This window comes from Ovis aries, chromosome 21 (assembly GCF_016772045.2).
Source record: "Ovis aries strain OAR_USU_Benz2616 breed Rambouillet chromosome 21, ARS-UI_Ramb_v3.0, whole genome shotgun sequence".
Taxonomy (NCBI): Eukaryota; Metazoa; Chordata; class Mammalia; order Artiodactyla; family Bovidae; genus Ovis; species Ovis aries.
In genome coordinates this window covers 25,867,786-25,895,484 of record NC_056074.1, presented here as the reverse complement: position 1 = coordinate 25,895,484, position 27,699 = coordinate 25,867,786, and the positions used below count along the sequence as shown (strand labels likewise).

The following is a 27,699-nucleotide window of genomic DNA, read 5'->3' as shown; positions in this document are numbered from 1 at the left end:
AAATGGTCCACATAAAAAAAATTTCAAAAAAAATTCAGTTTACTTCTCTGTAGAAGTTGACAAGGTAATCCTTAAATTCATATGAGTGAAAGTCACTCAGTCGTGTCCGACTCTTTGCAACTCTGTAGACTATACAGTCCATGGAATTCTCCAGGCCAGGATACTGGAGTGGGTAGCCTTTTCCTTCTCCAGGGGATCTTCCCAACCCAGAGATCGAACCCAGGTCTCCCATATTGCAGGCGGATTCTTTACCAGCTGGGCTTTACCCAGAATAGCTGAGATGATCTTGAAACAAAGTTGGAGAACTCACTTTTTTCAATTCAAAACTTATTACAAAGCTACACTAATCAACACAGTGTGGTACTAGCATAAGGACAGACCCATAGATCAGTGGAACAGAACTGGTAGTTCAGAAATAAACTCATATTTACAATCAACTGATTTTTGACAAGAGTGATGAGAATTCAGTGAGTAAGAAGAGTCTTTTCAACAAATGATGTTGGGTCACCCTGGATACCCACATGCAGAAAAGAGTGAAACTGGACCCCTACCCAACACCATATATAAAGATTAATGCAAAGTGGATCACAGGCCTGTTCTTAGAGAAATATTAGGTAATGGTTTCTTAGATACGACATCAAAAGCACAAGCCACAAAAAAGTAGATAATATGGACTTCATCAAAATTAAAAATTTCTGAGATGGATGAAACTGGAGCCAATTATACAGAGTGAAGTAAGCCAGAAAGAAAAACACCAATACAGTATACTAACACATATATATGGAATTTAGGAAGATGGCAATGACGACCCTGTATGCAAGACAGGAAAAAAGACACAGATGTGTATAACGGACTTTTGGACTCAGAGGGAGAGGGAGAGGGTGGGATGATTTGGGAGAATGGCATTCTAACATGTATACTATCATGTAAGAATTGAATTGCCAGTCTATGTCTGACGCAGGGTGCAGCATGCTTGGGGCTGGTGCATGGGGATGACCCAGAGAGGTGTTGTGGGGAGGGAGGTGGGAGGGGGTTCATGTTTGGGAACGCATGTAAGAATTAAAGATTTTAAAATTTAAAAAATAAAAAACTAAAAAAAAAAAAAAAAAATTTCTGTGCTGCAAAAGAAACCACTGACAAAGTGAAAAGACAACCCACAGGATAGGAGAAAACATTTTCAAATCACAAAATAAGGGTACTATGTGTAGAATATATTAAGAACTCACATAAGTTAATAATCAAAAGACAAATAATCCAATTAGAAATTGCACAGAGGATTTAACAGTTTTCTGAAGAAAATACACATATGGCCAATAAGCACATGAAAAGATGCTCATCAAGAAAATGTAAACCAAAACCACAATGAGATATCATTGCACACCCATTAAGAGAGCTATAATTAAAAAGACAAAAGACAATAAATAACAAGTGTTTGTGAGGACGTGGAAAAACAGAAACCTCGTAATACTGCTGGTAAGAACGGACAGCACTGTGCCACTTGGGAAACCAGTTTGGCAGTTCCTCCCCAAAGGTTAAGCATATGGATGGATACCATAAGTCTCAGCAATCTCCTCCTACTTATACACCCAAGGAAAATGGAAACACATATCACAGAGAAACATATAAACAAATGTTCACAGCAGCACTATTCACTATTAATAGTCAAGAAGTAGAAACAATCCAAACGCCTATCAACTGATGAATGGATAAATAAAATATGCTACATGCATACAATGGAATATTATCCAATGACTAGCAATCATTGCTACATGCTATAAGCATTGCTACATGCTATAAGGTCTATGACTTGGAAAACATTACGCTAAGTTAAAGAACTCAGTGATAAAAGGCCATTCTATGATCCCTTTTATATAAAATGTCCAGAATAGGCAAATCTAGAGAGATTTAAAAGTAGACTAGTGGTTACCTAGGACTGGGGTTGGAGGTAAGGGGCAAAAGGGAATGAGTGGTTGCTAAAGGGTATGTGACTTCCGGACAGTGATTAAACATTCTAGAAGTGACTATAGCAAAGTCTGCACAACATTCTGAATATAGTAAAAACACTGAACTGTAAATTTTCAATGGGCTGTATACCTGTTTGGTATACAAAGCAGCTAGGCTTCATTATTTGACTACTCCTTATTTGTGAATTTGCCTATTCACCAAGACGTATTTGTTATCGTAGAATTAACGCTTGCAGTGCTTGTGGTCACCTCCAGACGTGAGCAGTGCTGGGAAAAATGTGAGTCATCAGATGGACATGTTGTCAGCTAAGGTCAAACACTGTGATGCTCTGCCTTCTTATTTCAGCCTTCATACTGTAAACAAGTATCCTTTCAAATGTACATTGAGTCCAAAGCTTTTTGCATTTTTGTGTTTTTTTCGTTGATTGTGCTATTTAAAACACCCCTCAAGCACAGTGCTCAAGTTCTACCTAGTGTTTTTAGCATAAGAAGGTTGTGATGTGCCTTATGGAGAAAATACATCTATTAGATAAGCTTCATTCAGGCGTGAGCTATAGTGCCGTTGGCAGTGAGTCCAATGTTAACGAATCAACAATACATTTTAATAAGGTATCTAAACAGAAATTCATGCAAAACAGTTAAGCAACGGTTCAGTACTGACTAAAATTCAGTTGCAGTATTTATGGCAAGTTTATAGAACATAACTATTATGAATAAAGAGAATTGACTATACACCTCAATAAAGTTTGTTACAGATAAAATCTAAAAACAATATGTAGCAAAAGGTTAATGGTGGCTATCTCTGTAATTTGGGGTCTTTTTTCCTTTTTATTTGTATTTACTTTTTGCTGTAATAAAAATGAAATTATTTTTTCTGCTTTCATAAACGTAAAAAAGGACTGCCCCAGTGGTCCAGTGGTTAAGAATCTGCCTGCCAATGCAGGAGACACAGGTTTGACCCCTGGTCCAGGAAGATTCCACACACTATGGAGCAGCTAAGCCCGTGCATCTCAACCACTGAAGCCCATGCCCCTAGAGCCTGTGCGCCACAACAGAAGCCACCGCAATGAGAAGCCAGCAGGCCACAGCTCCAGAGAGCCTGCATGCGGCAAGGAAGACCCAGTACAGCCAAAAGTAAGTACAGGAAAAATCACTGTTATAAAGTAAGAAAAATCAGACTTCCAGCACTGGCCAAGGAGTAAGCCCACTCCGAGCCTCTAGCTCTCTCTCACTGATTCTAAGTAAAAATTGTAGGAAATGTGGCTCTAAGTATCTGGAGAGTATATGCGTGTGGTACCCTGAAGAGGGGTGAGTATGGAATGCTACTCAACACTCCGTAATAACCTAAATGGGAAAAAGAATCCAAAAAAGAATGCAGATATGTGTCTGCATGACTGAGTCACTCTGCTGTACACCTGAAACTAATACAACATTGTAAATCAACTATAATCCAATAAAAATTAATTTTTTAAAAAAGGAGTGAGTTAGAAAAGTGGATTCCTTAATTCTATGTATGAAATGGCATACACCCCAGAATCACCCCTGAGCTGTGCTGCCTGGGATGGACTTAATGGAGTATAAAGAAGGCTCTGAGAACTGAACTAACATTGGAGCTGCTATTCACAGAAGATGAGAGAGAACTTGGAGCCTGAACTTAACCAGGTCAACTGCCTGCTAGAACAAAAAAAGGAACATTCTTCAGAGGATTTTAACAAGAAGTCAGTCTCACAATATAATGTTCAAAACTGGACCCAGAAGAAAACATGGAAAGTGAATCCAGAATATGGATCCAAAGAAAAACAACTCTGGGATGGGACATTCCTGGCGGTACGGTGGATAAGACTTCACACTCCCAATGCAGGGGGCCTGGGTTCGATACCTGGTCAGGGAACTAAGATCTCATGTGCCATACAGTCCAAAAGGAAAAAGGACGATTCTTCCTCTGAGATTAGTAGAAACAGAGAAAAATGGCAAAAGAGTAAATGGTCAAGGGAATTATTGAATGATGGCCCCCTTTTTAATGAAAGTCAAAGAGTATAGGGTTGCAGAAAGAACTTTATGGAGTATTTAAGGTTTAGAATTATCAGTGTGGGCCATGTGTGAGGGAGCTAACAAATAGCAACTAAGAAAAATGGTAAGCAGCACTGGGGATCTATTTGTGACTGTAACACCCCAAGTATGGATGTGTATAATTATATCTATACCACTAAAGAGGTGTTTTTTTTTTTTTTTTACAATAAACCTGGATTGTTTGGGAGTCTGAAAGGTGAAAGGACTGATCTAGGGTTTTCAGGGCTGGTGTGACAGAAGGACAGGCAGAAGAGATTCTGACTATTAAAGTGGCACCCTGAATCAGACAGTCAGGACTAGGTGCCCCTCTTCTTGCTCAGTTAATGGCCTATCAATTCTCTACCACTAATTACGTTGCTTCATAATTACCGCTTATTTGTCAGTCTCTCTTCTTCAGACGGTCTGAAACTTGAGTGCTAAGTCTTATTCACAGCTATATCTTTAATATTTAAAACCTAAACAATGGCTAACATCAAACTGGTGCTCAATAAACATTTGATTGACTGACCAATTCTTTCTAAACAAATTTAGCAAGAGACAAGCAGGTACTAGGCACCATGCTAAAGGCTGTCCACACTCCAGTAAACAAAACAGGTATGCTCTCTCTCTTCATAAAGCTTACAGACTACTGGAAAACATGGAAATAAGTAATTACCAACTGTCTTGTGTATGGAAAAGGAAACAAACAGAATGCAGGGACAGAGGAAAACCACAAAAGGGGAGGAGGCCTACTTCTGATAAGGTGGTCAGAGCAGAAGCTGAAGTTGAAATTCTAAAGGATGAGAAGAGACCAGCTTCGCAAAGAAAAAAAAAAGAAGACTCTCAAAAAGAGGAAAAAATAGGCAAAGGACTGCAAGTAGAAAGGGCTTGCAGAATATAGAAATGGTGATGCAGAATAAAACACAACAGCCTTCCCTTAGACCAACCTTAGAGACCTAAACCAAAAATAATAAAGCTGCAGTTTAGTCTGAAAAGCTCAGCCCAAGTCCTTCTTTTTGCCTTTCTTCCTTTTTTTCTGCTCTTTTAAAAGGACCAAGGGAAAATTTCTCTTGATCTTTTTCATATATTCTAACAATGCTGGTTGCCTGAAGGCTCTGTTTCTAAAATAACAAAAAACCACGAGTTAGAAATTATGCAGACAGTGTAAAATTCTGATGGGAATAAACTAGACTTCAGTCATAGGGAAATCTCAGTAGGCCAGAGTACTGTGACATTTTCTTGCAAAACATAACCCTAACAAGTTCCAGCCTAAATGTCTTAGTGATCCTGCCTCATGCTCTACCAGGTTCCTGATGGGGATCTAGTCCTGGCTGTTGGGTTAAGATCCTCCTGACCCCGACCCTTCAGAAACCACTTACTTCTTTCCTTCTCATAAAAGAAGAGACACCAAAAAAACACCTTTTATAAGAGAATACACATGTAAAAAATACAATTTTTCCAATAGGCAACAAGTGTTTCTGACAATACCCTAGCCTTCAGGGAGTAATCTTAGGTCAGGATAGGTTTCACACACCATGAAATAAACCAAGAATCTGCTTTTTGCTCAGCCTTACTGTTCCCAGCTCAGTAGGTACCTATGACCCTATCTAAATCCCACTGCTCACACTCCACAGTCTGCTCTACCTGTTTTCTGCTAGAAGCCTCTCTCTGCTGCTTGGATGCAAGATGCTGATGCCCATCCAGAAGCAAATCTTCCTGCCATTTTTCAGCTGTTCCAACACATGGTTGCTGTATGGAGGATAAGCTCTGAAAGATACAAAAGTGTTCACCAAATTGCATGAGCAGTGACATGATGTTGGTGAAAATACTTTAGGCTGCAGTGATAGCCCTGATGTAATCTAAACATGTCAGAAGAGACTGATGCATTAGGGCATGAAAGTAGACACTACACTTCTTGCCACTACTATGGATTTTTAACTGTATCTGCGAAGCAATCCTAAGTTTCTCTATTGGTAAAACAAGGAATAATGGCATCGATCTCCCAGGGTTATTTTGAGAGTTTAATGAGACAACGGATACAAAGTTCTAGAACCATTGTGGCTATGGTAAATGTTTAATGAATTTAAGCTGTTATTCATAATGATACTAATAACATTACTAATACTGTTAATAAGAGATAACACTATCATCATTGCTTGCTGGCAGCATAGCTCTGGCAAGCCCGTATCAAACTCTCACTAATTGACTTTCTACTGCTTACTCCTCACTATACTAAGCTCTACCTTCTCTCTGGCAGAGACTGGATCCTGGATTTCATGAATGACACATTCACAGTGCTCCAGAAATAGCTCCTCTCTCCATCTCTCATCTGTCACATTATGCGAGGCCTGCCCATAGTTCCTGTGCTAAAAGAAAAGAAACCTTGAACAACTGTCCAAGAAGTAGCATCAGGCCAGGGCCCTAGCGAAAGCTTCAGTGAAGAGGCCAGAACCAGTCTCAACAGGGCAGAACAGTCACAGAACAAGAGGACGTTATACCTTTGCCCATTGTTATTGACCTTAACACTAAACCCCTGAAGCAGTTATGACTTTGCCCTGCCAATCTGGAATTCAAACCTAAGGAATCTGTCGTCACTTACTCCCCACTATATTCTGTTCTACTTGCTTTCTGGGAAGGGCTAGGTCTTGAACACTGGTGAGACTTACCAACCACACTCCAGAAGCAATTCCTCTTCCAAGCTCCGATTTCTTGAAACGTGAGGGTTGCATAACACACTTGCTCTAAAGGAACAACAAAATACAAAACTAATTGAGCAAAAATAATAGGTTATTATTTAATAACCTATTAAATAATAACCTATTAAATAATAATAGTAGTTTAATAATAGTACTGTACACTTCAGTGACAACCCACAATAATGATACGAGGGAAGGATAATTTAACAGGTGTGTGCATGTATGTATTTAATATAAAATTTCCAAACACACATCAAAGTAGAAAAAAAATAGTATAAGGAATCCAAAGATACCCATCACCCAGTGTCAGCAGTTAGCAATATCATGTTTTTTCATATATCTTTTCTCCCACATTTTTCCTAGGGTATTTGAAAGCAAATCCTAGATTATTCTGTTTTTTTCTTTTTCTTTTCTTGCATGGGGTAACTCTTTATTCAACAACACATTTAGAATAAGATAAGGCAACAAGAAAATATCTTTACAAAGTTGCCAACATATTCTCAGGTAATGCCAGGAAACAAGCTTGTGTCACTTCCCTTAAGGACGCTTACTCAGTGTCCCTGATAATTCCGTGCACAAACAACAGAAGTGGTGAAGTCTGGGAAGCTGTGAGTGGCAAACAGCTTGTTTTGTTCTTCATCATAATTGGTCTGTAAACTGGATGTCTGGCTTTGGTGTACTGCTTCAGCTGCCCAAGAGTAGAATTCCTTCAATGTATAGAAGACTAAATGTTCAAAGCCAAATTTACTGAAGGACTTGAGTTTACTAAGAACTATTTACTGACAACCAATCAATATTATACAAGTAAAATCTATCTCTTATTTGGCCCAAATGACAGACATATGCTTTGTCACCTGGACTCTCTTTAGATTTGACACATTTTGAAATAACTGAAGACATCATACTCTTAGTCTAATGCCAGAAGCTTTAATTCTATGCAACCTACATACAAGCTAGCTTGACAAGCTCTAGCCCAAATCTTAAGTAATCTCAGTTCAGTTCAGTTCAGTCGCTCAGTCATGTCCAACTCTTTGCGACCCCATGGAATGCAACACACCAGGTCTCCCTGTCCATCGCCAACTCCCAGAGTTTATTCAAACTCATGTCCATTAAGTCAGTGATGCCTTTCAACCATCTCATCCTCTATTGTCCCCTTCTCCTCCTGCCTTCAATCTTGCCCAGCATCAGGGTCTTTTCAAATGAGTCAGCTCTTCGCATCAGGTGGCCAAAGTATTGGAGTTTCAGCTTCAGCATCAGTTCTTCCAATGAATATTCAGTACTGATTTCCTTTAGGATTGACTGGTTGGATCTCCTTGCAGTCGAAGGGACTCTCAAGAGTCTTCTCCAACACCACAGTTCAAAAGCATCAATTCTTCAGTGCTCAGCTTTCTTTATAGTCCAACTCTCACATCCATACATGGCTACTGGGAAAACCATAGCTTTGACTAGATGGACCTTTGTTTGCAAAGTAATATGTCTGCTCTTTAATATGCTGTCCAGGTTGGTCATAACTTTCCTTCCAAGGAGCAAGCGTCTTTTGATTTCATGGCTGCAGTCACCACCTGCAGTGACTTTTTTAGAAAGCAGATAGCGTGCCCACTGTCTTCTGCTCTACCTGCCCTCTGCAGGGAGGGAGGTGGTCTTACATTTTAGGTTGAATGTACTGATGTCACCCCAGAGTCAATTCATCTTTCTTCTCGCATTAGAGATGACAGTTGCTTCAGAAATACGTTTAAAAGAAATGACAAACACAGAAAACAAATCGTCTAACCAGGGCAACATGCTAACCTTAACACTCTGGGCTTCAGTGAGAATGCCAGGGAAATGGTACCACATGAGGGTATTCTGATACATTTTAGTTTGAACAGGGATGTTAAACTTTTAACCCAACTCTATAGATCTTACTTTTTAATCCCGAAACATTCACAGAACAGTCTGACAACCCCCTCAAATTTTAAGTAATTTAGGATCTGCTAATTCCCCTACATTGTTCATGTAAGAGCAGTATACCTGTGGGAATAATGCCTCACCAAAAGTTATAGCATAATCTTAATAAATTAAAATAGTCTGATTCCGCAATAAGAATACAAGTGTGATTTATCAGTCTTCTGAATGACAGAACTGCTTTGACTGATACAGTTCACTAAACAAGGGTCTGATTCTATATTTCACATTACCAGTTGTTGGAAATGTATAAAATCCAGTTACTTTATTTTCCATCTATGTCTCTTCTTTTTTTGCAGGGTGGGGAGGAGGGGCACACCTCGGAGCATGTGAGATCTTAGTTCCCCAATCAAGGACTGAATTGCACCCCTGCAGTGGAAGTGCAGAGTCTTAACCACTGGAATAGTGTTGTCACTCAGTTGTGTCCGACTCTGCGACCTCATGGACTGTAGCCCGCCAGGCTCCTCTGTGCATGGGCTTCTCCAGGCAAGAATACTAGAGTGGGTTGCTATTTCCTCTGCCAGGGGATCTTCCCAACCCAGGGATAGAACCCAGATCTCTCGCATTTCAGGCAGACTCTTTACAGTCTGAGCCACAATGGAAGCCCACTGGACCGCCAGGGAAGTCCCCCATCTATATCTTTTTGATTGAGCTCTACCTGATCTCTGATGGAGGCCTGGTCCTGAAGTTTGCTGCTACTGCTAAGTCGCTTCAGTCGTGTCTGACTCTGTGCGACCCCACAGACAGCAGCCCACTAGGCTCCTCTGTCCCTGGGATTCTCCCAGCAAGAATGCTGGAGTGGGTTGCCATTTCTTTCTCCAATGCATGAAAGTCAAAAGTGAAAGTGAAGTCATTCAGTCGTGCCCAACTCTTAGTGACCCCATGGACTGGAGCCTACCAGGCTCCTCCGTCCATGGGATTTTTGACTGGACTCTACCTGATCTCTGATGGAGGCCTGGTCCTGAAGTTTAGGAGGCAGATATTGATAACTTTCCAGAGAAAACTCTTTTCTTCCTTTCTCATTCATCATATCACAATATGTCTCCTTGAAGCATACCTTCTAAAAGACAAAAAAAAAAAAACAACCATATATTGTCAATTGTTCAATGGAAGCAACATGAAATAATAGTCCAGGCTTTATTAGGAACCTTACAGTAATTTTTTCAACTCCAGATAATGTGAAACAATATGTAATAAAACACAAACCACACTTCTTGAAATCTATCTGAGAACAATCTTGAAAAGTTCCAAACTAAGCCCAAATAATGCAATTCCTCATGTTCTCTCCTTTTTCTGCTCTACCTTGCCACTGATGAAGGCCTCATCTTCATGCCTGTGTAAAAGATCCTGATGGATATCCACAGGAAACACCTCTCCCTGACTCCTACCTATCAACATTGATACTTCTGGCTTCAAATCTGCTCTCTAAAAAAGAACAAATATAAAATAGCAGTTGTTCAGTTAAGAAACACAAGGTAATCAATAATTAACTGAGGCCATCATCTTAGAGAATAAGTTAATACACTATGCCACATAAGCCTAGCCACAGCCCTAAGTAATTTACTTCCTGTTGATCCCTTTCTTTTCCTCTTAGTCTAATCAATCTCTGCTGGAGGGCTGGCCTTGGGACCTGGGTTAAAAATACTGTTGGACACTAGCGGTCTACTCTTTTTTCCCATCTTTCAGCTCTCAAAACAGATGACAGCTGTGAGAAATATTTTACCTGACAAAGAAAGTTTTTTTAAAAAGTAAATTGTCCAGACAGGGGTAATATGCTGCTGCTAAGAAGTTTAACATTAATAAGAATGTTGGACATGTGAGAAATCAATCAGGCAAGTTATCTTTTCCCCAACTATGACTCTCTAAATCAGCTGCAATAGTTCTTGCAAATCGCACTACAAGCCTTAACATGCTTATTTCTTTTTGTTGTTATCTTCTTTCCACTTTATTTTACCTGATTGCTGGGTAGAAAATCCTGGTCCTGACATTTGGGTTGAATATTCTGGTCTTTGGGGAGAACACATTGGTCTTTGGGTAAAACACACTGGTCTTCAGGTAGAAAATCCTGGTCCTGACATTTCGGTAGAACATTCTGGTCTTTGGGGAGAATGTGCTCATCTGTGGGTAGAAAAGTCTGATTTTGGAGTGGAAAATCTTGCACTTCCAAGGCAATATCCCCATCTTCTAGTCCAACAGTCGTGTCTTTCAGCATACCACTCTTAGTTTTTGTCTTAATGGCCTGGGCTTTGGCCTCAACAGTGTGGTCTTCCAGGTCGATATGCTGGGTACTGAGTCTCGGCTCACAGCGCTGGGCTTCCCACTCAACATCGAGGACACTTGTCAAATCCCCCTGGGCTTCTGGAAGATAATCCTGGGTTTCTGGCAAAACGTCCTGATGTAATTGCTTTACTTCTTCCTCTTCCATCACATCAAATAGTGGGGTTTTGAATTGTACTTTCTAAAAGTGAACAGAAACATTGAATATAGAATGCCAAGTAGCAGTAACACTCAGGTTTTCTGTGAGATTCCTAAAATAATCTTAAAAGGATAAGGCAGTCAAACCAAACCGAACATTACTAAGATAAAACGCAAAATTACAGTCTTTGCTCAACTCAACAGAATCTGAATCTACAATCCCAAACCAGGCACAAGAATACCAACAGCTCAAGTCCAAATCATAATTACTTTCATTTATATTATACCATCTCCCTTCCCTCTGCTTTACCTGAACTCTGCTGAAAGGTATATCTTTGTCTTCAGGAAGGAGAGTCTCCTGGTCCCCCCAAGACAAATGCTTTTTCCCTTTCTTATCTATCATAACAGATGAAGATTCCTCAGGTTCCTAAAGAACATACAAACAAAAATGGAAAAACAAACAAATGTTACAGGTAGAAACAAGAATGCATGTAAAAGAATTAAGTTAGAATTCTTCTTCACACTATATATAAAAAAAACTCCATATAGATTATAAGAGCTAAAACTATAAAATTCTTATGTAGAATTAAGTGATGGTTTAATAGATACTACACCATAGCACAAGTAGCAAAAATTAGACACCAAACCTAAAAATTTTGTGCTAAAAAATGATAGCATTAAGAAAGTGAAATGAATATTTACATTGATGGCAATGTTGATGCAATTTCATTGTTATGTTGATGGAATGTCAGCCTTATAAATATGGTTTTGGAAACAGAAATTTTTTATTGTTTTAAAAAGATTTGTATTTTGGTAATTTTCTTTTGATGAATTGGTGGAGAGTCATTTGAGGGCCTTTAAACTGCTTACAAAATGGTGGGATTTTTGTGTAGTGGATAAAATGAGTAATTGAAAATGTATCCATAGAAATCAAAGGTAAGTGGGGTCTTTGTGAGTTGAGGAGTAGTTTTAATGTAGAAAGATATATTCACAAATGAGTCTAAAATTTGAAAAGAATTGGAGAAAAAAAATCTATTATGAGAATAAAGCAGTGACATGGTTAATTTGGAACTTTTGTTCTTACACCAATAAAGGAAGGTACCCCAATAAAGAGGCTTCTCACACACATAAACACAAAAAAATGAAATAACAACCCAGAGAATGGGAGAAAATACCTGCAAATCATGTAACTTTAGGATCTGCATTCAGAATATATGAAGAATTTTGTTTTTGTTTATTCACTAAGTAGAGTCCAACTCTTTTTGCAACCCCCTGGACTGCAGCCCACCAGGCTCCTCTGTCCATGGGATTTCCCAGGCAAGAATACTGGAGTGGGTTGCCATTTCCTTCTCCAGGGAATCTTCCCAACTCAGAGATCAAAGCTGTGTCTCCTGCACTGCATGTGGATCCCTTATCGCTGAGCCACAGGGAAGCCAAAAGAATTCTTACAACTTGATAATAAAAAGACAACCCAACTTAAAAATGGCACTGCATCTGAACACAGATTTTTCTTCATGAGAGATAAATAAATGGGCAATAAGCAAATGAAAAGATACTCAAGATCACTAGTCATCAGGAAAATACAAATTGAAAGTATGGTGAGATACCACTCCAAACCTACTTAGGAGGCTATAAAAAGATGGGCAACAACAAGGATTGAAGAGGATGTGGAGAAACTGGAAACCTCATATATTGCTAATGGAAAGCAGCTTGACAGTTCCTCAAAATAACAGGCATAGTTATGTGATCCAGAAATTCCATAACTAGAGAAATGAATGTTCACACAAATACATCTAACTGCTTATGGCACAATTATGCATAAAAGCTAAGTGGAAACAATCCAAATGTCTATTAACTGATGAATGGATATACCAAGTGTAATATACTGATGTACTGATACATGCTACAAGGTGGATAAACTCTGAATACATTAAGCAAAGTAAAAGAAGTCAGTCACAAAAGCCCCATTTTATACTATTCCATTTATATGAAACACACATTTACATGAAATGCCCAGAATATGCAAATCTACAGAGACAGAAAGTAGTTTAGTGGTTGTTTAGTTCTGGGGATAGAAACAGGAAGGGACTAGGGAGTGACAGTTAATGGGTACAGTGTTTCTTTTAGGGATAATGAGGATCTTCTAAATTAGATTGTGGTGATGGCTGCACATGGCACCCCACTCCAGTACTCTTGCCTGGAAAATCCCATGGACAGAGAAGCCTGTCAGGTTACAGTCCATGGGATCGCAAAGCATCAGACATGACTGAGCGACTTCACATGATGGTTGCACAATCCTGTGAATACACCAAAAAACACTGAAGGGTACACTTTAAAGTAGGTGAATTGTGTGGTATGTGAATTATAGCTCAATAAAACTGTTAGAAAAAAAAAACTATTGGATATTATAATCCCAAAACTTAAGTCCATCTTGTATGGTTAGTTCTAACAGGGCATCTTTTTTCCCCTCTACTCTTAATATTTACCTACCTGATCATCCATAAATTTCTGGTAATCTGCAGGAGTTAAAAGACCTTGATGGACCTCCAAGGGCAGTTCTCTTACGCCTATATTTATCCTGGTAAATGATGGCTTCCTACAAAGTGCTTTCTGCAAAAAAGAAAAATTAATACAAATGGTCTAGAGAAAGCAATATGCTCATAACACTAAGTTGAGTTTTTGTGAACTATCTGATACAATCTTAGCAGTTTATGGTAATCTAATACAGAATCACAGAATCAGTTCAGTTCAGTTCAGTTGCTCAGTCGTGTTCGACTCTTTGCGACCCCATGAATTGCAGCATGCCAGGCCTCCCTGTCCATCACCAACTCCCGGAGTTCACTCAGACTCATATGCATCGAGTCGGTGATGCCATCCAGCCATCTCATCCTCTGTCATCCCCCTTTCCTCCTGCCCCTAATCCCTCCCAGCATCAGAGTCTTTTCCAATGAGTCAACTCTGCACATGAGGTGGCCAAAGTACTAGAGTTTCAGCTTTAGCATCAGTCCTTCCAAAGAACACCCAGGGCTGATCTCTTTCAGAATGGACTGGCTGGATCTCCTTGCAGTCCAAGGGACTCTCAAGAGTCTTCTTCAACACCACAGTTCAAAAGCATCAATTCTTCGGCGCTCAGCTTTCTTCACAGTCTAACTCTCACATCCATACATGACCACAGGAAAAACCATAGCCTTGACTAGACGGACCTTTGTTGGCAAAGTAATATCTCTGCTTTTCAATATGCTATCTAGGTTGGTAACTAGATAACTTTCCTTCCAAAGAGTAAGCGTCTTTTAATTTCATGGCTGCAGTCACCATCTGCAGTGATTTTGGAGCCCCCAAAAATAAAGTCTGATACTGTTTCCACTGTTTCCCCATCTATTTCCCATGAAGTGATGGGACCAGATGCCATGATCTTCGTTTTCTGAATGTTGAGCTTTAAGCCAACTTTTTCACTCTCTTCTTTCACTTTCATCAGGAGGATTTTTAGCTCCTCTTCACTTTCTGCCATAAGGGTGGTGTCATCTACATATCTGAGGTTATTGATAATACAGAATAGAGAGTTCTATTTCAAGTATACAAACAAATAATTTACCTAACAAACGTAAGGAGTGATATAAGATAGTAGAATACTTTAACTTTCTTTGCAATTTGCCCCTATCCTAGCCAGTAACAACTTCAGAATGCTTATAATTTTGTCTTGGTGACCTAACAGCGGGCAAATGAACCTATCTTCTACGTGTATCTCTAAATCTAGAACAACAGTGACAACCAGACAGATTCTAATGGCAGTAAAAATAAGTCTAATAAGCAAATGAAACCAGAGCTCAACTGGGTTATAGGCTGTTCTTTCTGACCAGCAGATTCCTCCTGCTCACAACTGAGTGGGTAGAACTGTTCAGATTTAAAGCAAAGACTACATACTCGATAAGAAAATTTTCACTGTCAATTATATGGCATAGATTTGTTTGTGGTACTTTATCTGAAACAGCACAGGCATTATTTGAAAGCAAGCAGCTAGACCAGTCATCATTATCATAATGAACTACACTTAAATGGCACCTTTGACGTATAAAACTGGTTTATACAAGGATGTTGTATCAGACTTAACCTCCTCTCTTCTACTGGATAATTATTTCAGTCAGACCTAGGAACAGTACTCTTTTTGGAAAAACATCAATTGAAAGGTTGGAATATGTTCTGCACAATATAAAGTATCAGTCTCTAGGATCTGGTCATCCTTCTTTTTCTGGTTTAAATAAACTGGGTCCAACCATCTCCTTTTAGCAGTTCCGGGAAGTCAGTCTTACGGACCAAAACTACAGTACTGCCAAATCTGTGGAAGAGGTATGAAAATTGTCAAGAAACCAAGTCAAGAATTTAGTTACAAATGAAACTGTGTCTTGAGTTACAACAATGCAATCCTAGAGGCAACCACACTTGATGCATCTAAGATGGAATGCAATATTAGGCACACCCATGCCTACTTGCTTTTTATATTTAACTATGTGTGCCAGTCACTTAGCCGTGTCCAACTGTTTGTGACCACATGGACTGTAGCCCGCCAGGCTCCTCTGTCCACGGGATTCTCCAGGCAAGAATACTGCAGTGGATTGCTACTTTCCTTCTCCAGGGATCTTCCTGATCCAGTGATCAAACCCAGGTCTCTTGCATTACAGGCAGATTCTTTACCATCTGAGCTACAGGGAAGTCCATATTTAACTACAAGTTTCTTAATTATCACTATAGAGGAAGTATTCTACTAACTACAAACATAGAGGCGTGTCTTTGATGGTTGCTGGTTGCACTGAGATACTTAAGGGAAAAATACAAAAATAAAATATAAACATATATGTAATCTAGGAAAATGTTTAAAAAAATACTAATTACATAGGAAAACTGAGAGAGAACTAAACAAGAGACAGCTGATAAAGGTACCAAAAAAAGAGTAAAAAAAGACTGATTAATAATCCATTTTATCGATGCTGCCTATCAAAACTTGAAACTAATGTGAAAATTAAGTAAACATAGGGAAATATACGGGTTTAGGATCCAAATTTGTGAACATGGAAATAAGGAGACACCAAAACAATGTAATTTTATAAGCATAGCTTTAAATATTCTTTTAAATCTAACAATATTTAGGTTCCAATTTGATCTAACTTTACTCTATAGCTTTTCTCACTGCAATCACAGTCTTCATTTTCACTATGGTAAAATATATACCAGGGACGTCCAGAAAGTTATTCTATATTTTGAAACAAAAGAATTTCTTTCTGGACTTCCCTGGTGGTCTAGTGGTTAAGACTCCATGCTTCTCCTGCAGAAGGCACAGGTTCAATTCCTGGTCAGGGAAGTTCCTCATGCTGTTTGGTATGGCGAAAAAAAAAAAAAAAAAATCCAAAGAGAATTTCTTGGAGAGAATCCAAAAAACCAAGAGAATTTCTTTCTTTTTAAAAAATGCCATTGACCTCTTCCTTCCTGATTAAAATTTAAAATATATACACTATGGAAGATTTCTATGATTAAAAAAAAAGAAAAAAAAATCACTTGTAATAACACTACCCAGAAATAATCAGCATGAACCTCCTGGGTCATTTCTTTTCAGGCCTTTGTCTATGCACATAGCGTTCTCTCCCCATCTCGATATTTTGGTTTACACTTACCATTGGAAATAATATTCTGTATTTACGTGCTTGTTTAAGAATATGCTTCCCTACTAGCACAGGAGCTCCTTGAGGGATCTTTTCATCATTGTTAAGTTCTGCTTCTAGAACAATGCCGGGCAACTACACATAGTCCATAAATATTTATTGGATGAATTTTTAAAATTGAGCTTATACTATATCTAATTTTATATCCTACTTTTTCCACTTACCTTTATATCACAAACACTTTCCCTAGGCTTCAAATATCCTTTGAAAGCATGATATTTTTGATAACAGCTATATACGGATATATCATGTTTGTAGACCACTCCCTACTATTGGAAAATTAAGGTCATTTCCAATTATTTTTCAGTTCTAAATAATGCTGAGGTATAAATTAATCTTTATCCAATTTTTTACCTGTATTTTTAGAAACAACTCATGAGAACTTAAGTTACCTCCTGGGTGGGAAAGCTTTTCTTTCTAGCATCTGGAAACTCTGGTGCATCTTTCTGATTCACAGTTTTAAACGATGCCAGCCGGTGACGTGCTTGTTTCATGCTTTGACTAAGCTGCCAAGGAAAAGGGGAAAAAAGAAAACAAAAACAGGCTAAAGTCTTAATACCAGATTCACTAAGTGTTCCAACAGGAAAACAGGCCCCTATTATTAAAAAATGCCAGACCTGAGACCAGAGGATTACCTGCAAAGACGACTTTCTGATGTGCTGATAAGCTTTTACAACACTGTTTTATTATTCTAAGAGACTGCATTTCATAACTTGATTTAAGTGCTGTTACTCAAATCATTTTTTAATAATGTATGCTTTATATTAAGTAAGTTGGAGAAGGCAATGGCACCCCACTCCAGTACTCTTGCCTGGAAAATCCCATGGGCGGAGGAGCCTGGTAGGCTGCAGTCCATGGGGTCGCGAAGAGTCAGACACGACTGAGCGACTTCACTTTCACCTTTCACTTTCAGGCACTGGAGAAGGAAATGGCAACTCACTCCAGTGTTCTTGCCTGGAGAATCCCAGGGATGGGGGAGCCTGATGTGACCTATGGGGTCACACAGAGTCGGCCATGACTGAAGTGACTTAGCAGTATATTAAGTAAGTACACAAAAATATTAGAACCTAAAGATCTGAATTTGGAAATGATTCAGCAGATATATTCTTTACCTTTTATCTATCTTCTTAATAAAGAGTTATTTCTTCAACCGGTCCTTGCATGCCTGATCACTTTTATCACTCCTAGTTCCCTAAAATTGCTTTTTCTTATTTACATGGGTTCCTTCTTCACCTGTAACATTTGAAGACTGTACTTACTTGTCTTTTCTCAAATGTCTTCTTCCAGGAAGCCTTCCTACATTAATTTTAAACACAAATTCAAACATCTCAACAGAACCAATTTGTTTCAAGTACTCTAGACAACAATTAGTAATAAGTATTAATATCAAATATGTTAATTTTGTGCTTATTCCTTATTTCTACCTAGCAATTTCAGCAAGCACCTACTTTGATTTCTTTTTCAGAGAAGCACTGCCTATTTTATATTCACATATTTGCACAGAATGTTCCTTTAAGGAAAACCCAGCAAAGTGGATCCCTATACAATTCAGTAAAATTATGGCAAAGCCAGGACCAATTTCAACCCATCCAGTGAAAGTTTAATGACATCATTTCTTCCTTAAAGGAAAATAATGATTATGGTTTACAGATATGAATAACAAATATTTTATGGTATTTACTAACAGTGACTAGAGATGAAAATTCTCTCGTTACCAGTCCAGTTTCCTTACAGCATATTACCTCTGTTTTGACCTTGCTTCTAAGAAGGTCTATATCTCTAGCCAGAGAAACCAGCTTGAAACATTATACTTTATTCTATTAAAAGGAGGACTTTTAAATTTAGTTAGAGTAGAGTAGCTGGGCTGCCCTGGTGGCTCAGACTGTAAAGCATCTGCCTGCAGTGCGGGAGACCAGGGTTCAATCCCTGGGTTGGGAAGATCCCCTGGAGAAGGAAATGGCAACCCACTCCAGTATTCTTGCCTGGAAAATTCCATGGACTGAGAAGCCTGGTGGGCTACAGTCCATGCGGTCGAAGAGTCAGACACGAGTGAGCGACTTCACCATAGAGTAGCTAAATTTAGTTAGTAGAGTAGCTAAAGGGGTCAGTTCAGTTCAGTCGCTCAGTTGTGTCCGACTCTTTACGACCCCATGAATTGCAGCATGCCAGGCTTCCCTGTCCATCACCAACTCCCCAAGACAGAGTTAATTACAATGCAAAAAGACACAGTATATTTGCAGTTGAAGTTATGAAAAAGTACAGAGCCACAAACGCCTGCTTTAACTCATTGTCAGGTATGGCAGACATCACTGCCCTGTATAATGGGACCAAGGATGCAAAATATTTGGTGTGACAGATTTAAAATAAGAGTTACGTATTCTTCTTTTTCCATCAAGTCCAACCTCTATTAGAATTGCAGATTGCTTTTAGTCCCTTAAGCAGGATATTTCAACTGGTCCAGCAATTGCACTATACCTAACATTCAGTTTCTCTGTCATTAAATCAACCCAGAAGCCCTTTCAATGACCTGCTATTAGGATGTAGTATGCTGAGTAACAGTTACCCAAAGATATCAAGGGGCTTCCCAGGTGGCATCAATGGTAAAGAACCCATCTGCTAATGCAGGATGTACAAGAGATGTAGGTTTGATTCCTCGATCAGGAAGACCCCCTGGAGAAGAGTGTGGCAACCCACCCAGTATTTTTGCCTGGAAAATCCCACAGACAGAGGAGCCTGGCAGGCTATAGCCCATGGTGTCCCAAAGAGTTGGACATAACTGAAGCAACTTAGCATGCACACAAAGGTATCAGGTCTTAATTCCTTAGACTTGTAATTGTTACTTTACAGGGAGAAAGGGCCTTTGCACATGTGATTAAGTTGAGGATCTTGAGAAGACATAATCTTGGATTATCTAGACCAGCACTAAAAGCCACCATAAGTGGCTTTTATAAAACAGATAGAGGAAAACCAGACATACAAAAAAGGTGATGTGAAGATGGAGCCAAAGATTGGTTTGATGTGGCCACAAGCTAAGGAATGCCAGCAGACACCAAAAGCTCAAAAAGTCAAAGAACAAATTTAACCTAGAATCTGTAGAAAGGAGCATATCCCTGCAGACACTTTGATTTTGGCTCAGTGAAACTGATTTTGGACTTCTGGTGTCCACAACTGTGAGAGAAAAAGTTTTTGTCATTTTAAGCCACTAAGTTTGTGGGCTTACAAATCCCCCTATTTGTTAAATGTTCATTTTACATAATTTGTAAAAGTTTTGGAGCTGTGATGATGAGAATACCAGTTAGTAGTAGAAAAGTAAGTAAAGAAGCATGAACACATGGAGAGACAGGGTGACCAGCTGTCCCAGTTTGCCTGGAACTGTCCCAAAGGAGTTAGTGCTTTGGACACTGTCTCACTGTCTAGTTCTTAGTGACATCTAGTGGATAGAAAGTGCAACAGAAACAGTAAGATTTTTTTAAAAAAAATTGAGCTTCTATTGTCACAGATTGCACAAGCAAAAGTTTATAGGCTCAGAGTAGTTTAAGTCACTGAATATTCCTCAGTAGTTCATCTTCTTTTAAGAAAAAAACAGGGTCGGGACTTCCCTGGTGGTCTAATGGTTAGGACTCCTTGCTTCTACAGCAAGCAGCATGGATTTGATCCCTGGTCAGGGAACAAGAAGATCCTACAAGCTCCAAGGTCCAGCCCCCGCACCCCCCCCTAAAAAAAACAGGGTATAAAAACTTCTATATTCTAGACTTTTTACTGTTCCTATCTTAAAATTCTTTTGAATTTACCAATTCAACTCAGTTTACCAGTTCAAAATATACAGCTCAATTCCACCTCCTCCAAGAATTCTTCCCCAACTATTTCTTTAGAATTAAAACATTTTTGAACTTCCACTGCACAAATTTATCACCAAATGCAGCATATATTTCCATATTATTAACCAACAGATTAGGAGTCTGTTAGCTTTGTATCTCTACTTGGAAATGTAAACCCATGAAAGGTCCTATTTCACATATCATTAGTATCCCTACAATGCTTAACAAACACAGTATATTCAAATATCTGTGGACTGATGTGTCCTGAAGGCTGAGTGCCAAAGAACTGATGCTTTTGAACTGTGGTGTTGGGAGAAGACTCTTGAGAGTTCCTTGGACTGCAAGGAGATCCAACCAGTCCATTCTGAAGGAGATCAGCCCTGGGATTTCTTTGGAAGGAATGATGCTAAAGCTGAAACTCCAGTACTTTGGCCACCTCATGTGAAGAGTTGACTCATTGGAAAAGACTTTGATGTTGGAAGGGATTGGGGGCAGGAGGAGAAGGGGACGACAGAGGATGAGATGGCTGGATGGCATCACTGACTCGATGGACGTGAGTCTGAGTGAACTCCGGGAGTTGGTGATGGACAGGGAGGCCTGGTGTGCTGTGATTCACGGGGTCGCAGAGTCAGACATGACTGAGCGACTGAACTGAACTGAACTGAACAGATGAAGTACAAGCCTCACTCTAATGGGATTTATAGCTACAAGCACCATGAAAGCAAAGGCTGTGTCTGTCTTGGTCAATGCTTTATCCTTCGTACTTTATGCAGTGTCTGGCTCAAGAAATACTGGCTCGGTAAATTGTTCATAATATTTAAAAGAAAATAAAAAATGATCACTATAAGCCAAACAATAACAAGAAAAAGTCATAGTCTGGGAAAGAGAAAAAAGTCTTTTAAAAAAGTATTTTAACACACATGTACTTATAAAACTTTCTCTATTTATCCTAACAGCACAAAAAGATTTGCTTCATATTTATGACCAAGCTTGTTAGCATCACACAACTTTTATTTTCATATAATCATTACTTTCCACATTTTTTTTCTCCTCTTACTAACCCTCTGGATTACATTTTAAAAGGATAAGACAGGAGAAGGAAATGCCAACCCACTCCAGTATTCTTGCCTGGAAAAGTCAGTGGACAGAGGAGTCTGGCGGGCTGCAGTCCATGGGGTTCCATGACTGAGCACACGCGTGAGGAGGGTGGAGGGAGATTAGTTGGTAGCAATAAACTTGTAGAACTAAATAAAATGAAATAAAATAAAATGATAAGACGAAGGATTATTCCCACAACCAAGTTGAAGAACGTGATCAACTGAACAGAAACCAAGGTACACTAAGCAGGGTGGGGGTGCTGATTAGATGGCGTCAAGTGACCTGAGCGGCTGGAGCTACGCATGGTGGTTAATTTTTAAATATTAGGTATTCAAAGTCAATCACTGAAAAGTTACATTAAAAATTTGTGAGTATGTCAATTTAGAGTTTACTTATTATTACTTGACTTACAGGTCAATTCACTGTGATAATCAGACTGAGGGACAGAAAAAAGAAACAAAAACAGTCATGGGAATTCCCATATACGTACTGAACCTTTGTGGAATAGAGGTTAGGAATCACTTTTGTCCATATGCTGTAAACTGAGAGTCACTTACCCATAAGAACTTAAGTATAATTGGAACATCTACGTTCTTTGACTTAAAGCTTTTTCTCGTGAGTTTTGAACTCTAATACTTTAGTATCATAAGTGTCTAATCAATAAATATAAATTGTTGCTATTGTTCAGTCACTAAGTCATGTCCAACTCTTTGCAACCCCATGGACTATAGCACGCAGGCTTCCCTGTCCTTCACAATCTCCTGGAGTTTGCTCAAACTCATATCCATTGACTCAGTGATGCTATCCAACCATCTCATCCTCTGTCTCCCCCTTCTCTTCCTGTCCTCAACCTTTCTCAGCCATCAGGGTCTTTTCTAGTGAGTTGGCTCTTCACATCAGGTGGCCAAAGTAGTGGAGCTTCAGCTTCAGCTTCAGTCCTTCCACTGAATATTCAGGGTTGATTTCCTTTAGGATTGTCTGATTTGATCCTCTTGCTGTCCAAAGGACTCTCATATAATTTTAAATATATATTAAAAATAAACATCGTCCCATTAATCTTCACTTTACAAAGGTAAAAAAAGGGGGGGGGGAGGTGATAAAAATCGAAGTTGATGTGACTCCTAATCTCTTCATCATAGGCCAGGTATGTTATATATCTAAAAAAAAGAAAAAACCAGAAACATAAATAAAATGAATATGTACTTACAGCCTGGGCTTGTTGTTGGAACAGTTCATTCTGATTCTCTCTGTCTTCTATTCCACCCTCAAGCATGTGGGGAGGAGGCAATCTGGCCCTTCCAATAGCAGCATTCAAATTGCTTGGAAAAACGCTCGTTCTTTTAGGAGTTAAGTGTGCTAGATCTGAAGAGTACATGGCTATTGAGCCTTCTTTCTCTGCCTACATGAAGGAAGGAAGAGTGAGATTCCTCTTGTGAAAGTGATTCCCCCCAGCCCAGTATAATCAACTAATATCTACAAGCAGCCCAAAAGTCTTAAAACCGGGGCTGGGGAGAGGGACGGGGACTTCTAGTTGGCAAAGGAGCTAACATTTACCAGGCACCTACTGGGTGCTAATAATCTACATTATCTAATTTTCAAAACAACACTGTGAGACAAGTATTATATCCCCACTTCACAGATAAAGAAACCATAGCTGAGAGAATTTAAGCACTAGGCCCAAGGTCACATAGCTAGTAAGGAGCAAAGCCAGAATTCAAACCCCAACCCAAACTCTGACATTATTTATAACTATTTGGTGAAAGCAAAAGAGGTAGTCAGAACAACACAGGAAAACAGAAACAACAGGTTCTCTGCCTACAAATCTACTGCCCTCACTAGTTAATCAGACTATACAAAGCCTGGGCTCAAAAAAGGTGATTCTGTTATTGCTTAATAGCATTTCCCATAACAAACACATGTTCCATCCAATCTTTATTCAGGCTCAGTTTTGAACTTACAGCTTCATAAGACCGCTGAAGTTGTTGCTTTTTTCTCAGCCTGATTTGCTGATTTACTCGGCTTTTGACTTGTCTCTGAAAACGCTTCAGAGCTTCCTGCTTCTTTCTTAGCTGCTCCTTCAGTTCTTCTTCAATTATATATGCTGAAGTCTTTAAAGATGAAAGATAGAAAATAAATGTACTGTCCCACTAGTTGCCTACTGTAAACACAAAGTGGTCAGGATACAATCCCGAAAAAATACTTCAGTTCTATAATCCAAAATTCCCTGTACAGTAAAGAAGTCACAGTAGTTCAGAGCTGATAATCTAGACATAGCTGTGCTGCACTTGGTTGCTATGTCGTGGCTGACTCTTTGCGAGCCCATGGACTGTAGCCCACCAAGGTCCTTTGTCCATGGGGATTATCATGCCCTCCTCCAGGGGATCTTCCCAAACCAGGGATTGAACCCAGGTCTCCTGCATTGCAGGTGGATTCTTTACCATCTGAGTCACCAGGGAAGCTCAAGTGAGTACCAAGAACTTAAACCAAATCACAAACTAAAACTTAGAATCTGTTAGCACAAAAATCAAATCTTAATTTTTCATGTACTGAGAACTAAAAGTATCTTCATTAATTCTTAATGAACTAATTCAAACCTATCTTGTGTTTCAGTTTCTAAAGTGAGTAAAATAGTCCACATATATCAGATTGCTCGACTTCCCTGGTGGCTCAGATGGTAAAGAATCCACCTGCAATGCAGGAGACCTGGGTTCAACCCCTGGATAGGGAAGATTCCCTGAAGAAGTGAGTGGCTACCCACTCCAACATTCTTGCCTGGAGAATTCTATGGACAGAGCCTGGTGAGCTAACAGTCCATGGGGTCGCAAAGAGTCTGGCACAACTGTGAAACTAACACTAACATATCAGACGGCTCACCACTCACCCACTATATGCTATTATAAAACGAGAATTATGCTGCATTTTTAACCAAGCATGTCCTTCCTGTCATTTCTACCTAGAAAAGGCCTACTCAATCTTCAAGAACATCCAATACCCATCTCCTCTCATTCTTGGAGAAGGAAATGGCAACCCACTCCAAATCCCATAGACGGAGGAGCCTGGCAGGCTACAGTCCATGGAGTCCCAAGAGTCAGACACAACTGAGCGACTACACCACCACCACCACCCACCACCTCTCTTCCTTACTAACATTGAGTACAATAATTCTTAACTCCCTATTAGATTATGAATCCTTTGAGGGCAAGAAATGTATTTCATTCTCCTTTGTTTCCCCTACTGTAATGGAGCCTAGAATACAAAGGTACTCAATATTTATATAATGCTTAATTCCAAAACAATCTGGAACATTTTATTACATTTGAGTCCTTGATCATTGTTCACTTCCTCTCAGTGCTCTGAATAGCAGAGAATGAAAATAATAGTAGTCACCATGAGTAAAGACCTATTAGCAAAAACACTTTAACTCATATTACTGAATCCTCAAAACTAGCTCCAATACTAGGTATTCTTATCTCTTATATGAAAGATGAGGAAACAGGCTCAGAAACATTCATCTTTAGTAGCTGCCAAAGATCCTACAGCTGGCAAGGAGCAAAGCTAGAATGTTCTCTGACTCCAACACTTATGTCCTATACTGTATTGCTCTTCTCTTGACTATGTCTCTCTTCCATAACGAGTCTCCAAATTAAATAAACCCATCATACCTCCTGTCTATCCCTTCTTCTAACACAGTGATACCAAATTCTAATTCTGAGGGGTGCCTCAAATTATTTCACAGTCTCTAAATTCTCAAAATCAAGTGAAATTAAATTCCAATTAAAATTATGAGTTCCAAAAAATCTGTCCCATAAACTGTTCTAGAACATATGTACCAGAGAGCAGAATGTACAAGTATCAATGAATAATTAGGTAACACAGTTCCAAAGGAGAGATATATATATATCAAGTCTGGACAAGTGACTCAGGTTAACTCAAGACCAGACAAACTGAAGCAACCGGCGCCTCTTTCCTTCATTCCCATTGTCTGTCTGCCCTCTTTTGCCCTCACCTTGAGATTACCAAACATATTCCTGAAGTGCATGACTGGTTCCAAATTGCGGCTTTCAAGTGTAAACCAAAGATTAAGAGTGTACCACATTTTAGAAACAACTAAACATCTTTGTATGATAATTAACAACTACATACTTGTTCAATAACCCTAAAGCAAAACCATAACTATTTATGACGGAATACAAACGGCATCCCCAGACTGCTTTTTCGAGCACAAGGAATTAGGGAAAGAAAGATGCCACCACATTGGCATCAAACTGACACTCACAGCTGCCGGGACTTCTGAACTATCTGGTGGGGCAGGCTCCACCCAGGCCCCAACGGGTACTATAGCCTGGTTCCTCTCAGCCAGCACTGCCAACACGTCCTTGCTCTTCAAGGGGTTTAAAGCCAGGGGCAACTTCGTGGTATTTCGAGGCTTCTTGAGGGGGGCCATACTTCTTGGCATCTATGACTCCTGGTTAGGAGAGAGGAAAAGCTCAAAATCTTAAAACGACCACCTTAAAAACTCAATTCCCTAACACCTGTGCCACAGACTTCTGAAAATGAGGGAAGCCTTGCAGGAGGCCGTACTCTGACTAAGATTCTGGCGAAGGAAGGGGGAAAAGAAGGGAAAAGGGAAGATACAAAATAAGTGTTATAAAGGAAGGAAGTTTCAAGATCGCCCTCGAAAAGCAACACGGAGGAGAGCGGGGGTCAAACAAGAACCTGACTGTGAGGAGGAAACTGTGCCATTGGTGGCGCAGCGACATGGGAAAGGGAGGAAAGAGCGTAGCAGCGGGAGCGCGATGGGACTGGGAGGGTGCGGGGTGGGAACCTGGGTCTGAAGACGAAAGTTCAAATAACTGGTATCCGGTTATGGGGGCAACGCTGATCGCCAGGGAGTTCCGGACCAGAGAAAATCCTGTTTCTCAGGCCTCGGGGTCACACTCTGGCTGAGACTGCACCGGCCTAGTAGTATCGATCGCAGCCGGCCACAACTCAAGCTAACGTGGATACTAAGGTAACTACCGCCAGTAAACCGCCGCTTTGGGGAAGTCCGCGCCGCGCCGCCCCACCCCGCTCCTCGGCGGCCTCGTACCCGCCTCTACCGGGCTTGCGTCATCTCTCGGGGACTGGGAAAGCGTGAGGGGCGGGGTTTAGCGCTCCCGATGTGCGTCACCTCCGCTTCGTCTCGCTGAGGGGGCGGGACTTGTGAATGCTGGTGGAATGGGTGCGGCCTGGGTGGGTCCACACGGCGCCTGGGAAACCGGCCAGCAGAAATGTGGGTCTGCCGGCGGTGCCTCGAATATCCCAGCACCAGGGACGTCCGGCATCTTCAGGAAAAGGAGTGTTTTGGGCTGAAAAGCGGGTTGACTGAGCGTGTTGTTGTTGCTAAGTCGTGTCTGACTCTTTTGCGATCTCACTGACTGTAGCCCGCTAGGCTCCTCTGTCTGTGGGATTTCCTAGGCAAGAGTCCTGGAGTGGGTTGACATTTCCTTCTCCAGGGAATCTTCCCAACAGGGGGGATCGGACCGGGTGTCCTTGGCAGGCGGCTTCTTTACCACTGAACCATCAGAGAAGCCCATAACTGAGCTGGCCAGGGGCCTAATTGAAGGAAGCACAGGAAAAGGATGGGCGAAGGCGGGCCTGGCAGGGCTTCCTTCAGGAATGAACTAAGCCAGCAGCTCAGACCATAAAGAATCTGCCTGTAGTGCAAGAGACCAAGGTTCAGTCCCTTCGGGAAGATCCCCTGGAGAAGGAAATGGCACCCACTCCAGTATTCTTGCCTGGAAAGTCCCATGGACAGAGGAACCTGGCAGCCTACAGTCCATGAGGTCCTAAAGAGTTGGACAGGACTCAGCAACTAACACTTTTCAAGCCAGTTGTCAATCATGCTCATCCTTTATACACCTGCTTACATTAGTAGTGCTATATCATACATGCTCTTATGCATAAATATGGTAGCCTCCTGAGTGGTCTCCCTGTCTGCTCCAAACTTTGGTATAACCCAGGG

At 40.2% G+C, this 27,699-nt stretch overlaps 1 protein-coding gene across 14 annotated transcripts in view; it reads right to left on the bottom strand.

Moving 5' to 3' along the window:
* The window catches only part of CCDC15 (coiled-coil domain containing 15), a 47,459-nt gene extending 20,646 nt beyond the window's left edge, over window positions 1-26,813 (bottom strand). For 7 of the 14 annotated variants that reach the window (XR_003586390.3, XR_006057580.2, XR_006057581.2 and 4 more), the window contains exons 1-11: window positions 26,521-26,792; window positions 25,972-26,160; window positions 23,654-23,803; window positions 22,903-23,094; window positions 17,172-17,285; window positions 13,559-13,678; window positions 11,379-11,495; window positions 10,608-11,111; window positions 9,591-9,713; window positions 6,680-6,754; window positions 5,658-5,780 (exon numbers count right to left, since the gene is read on the bottom strand). Coding sequence is in view for 8 of the 14 variants with exons in the window: in XM_012101843.5 (XP_011957233.3) it covers window positions 5,658-5,780; window positions 6,680-6,754; window positions 9,591-9,713; window positions 10,608-11,111; window positions 11,379-11,495; window positions 13,559-13,678; window positions 17,172-17,285; window positions 22,903-23,094; window positions 23,654-23,803; window positions 25,972-26,151 (1,698 nt within the window). In the remaining 6 variants the exon portion in view is untranslated. Of the gene's footprint in view, window positions 1-5,657; window positions 5,781-6,679; window positions 6,755-9,590; window positions 9,714-10,607; window positions 11,112-11,378; window positions 11,496-13,558; window positions 13,679-17,171; window positions 17,286-22,902; window positions 23,095-23,653; window positions 23,804-25,971; window positions 26,161-26,520 lie in introns of all 14 variants that reach the window. The other 7 variants (XR_009597922.1, XR_009597923.1, XM_012101845.5 and 4 more) reach the window with 2 other exon arrangements.
* Window positions 26,814-27,699: the final 886 nt, after the last annotated feature.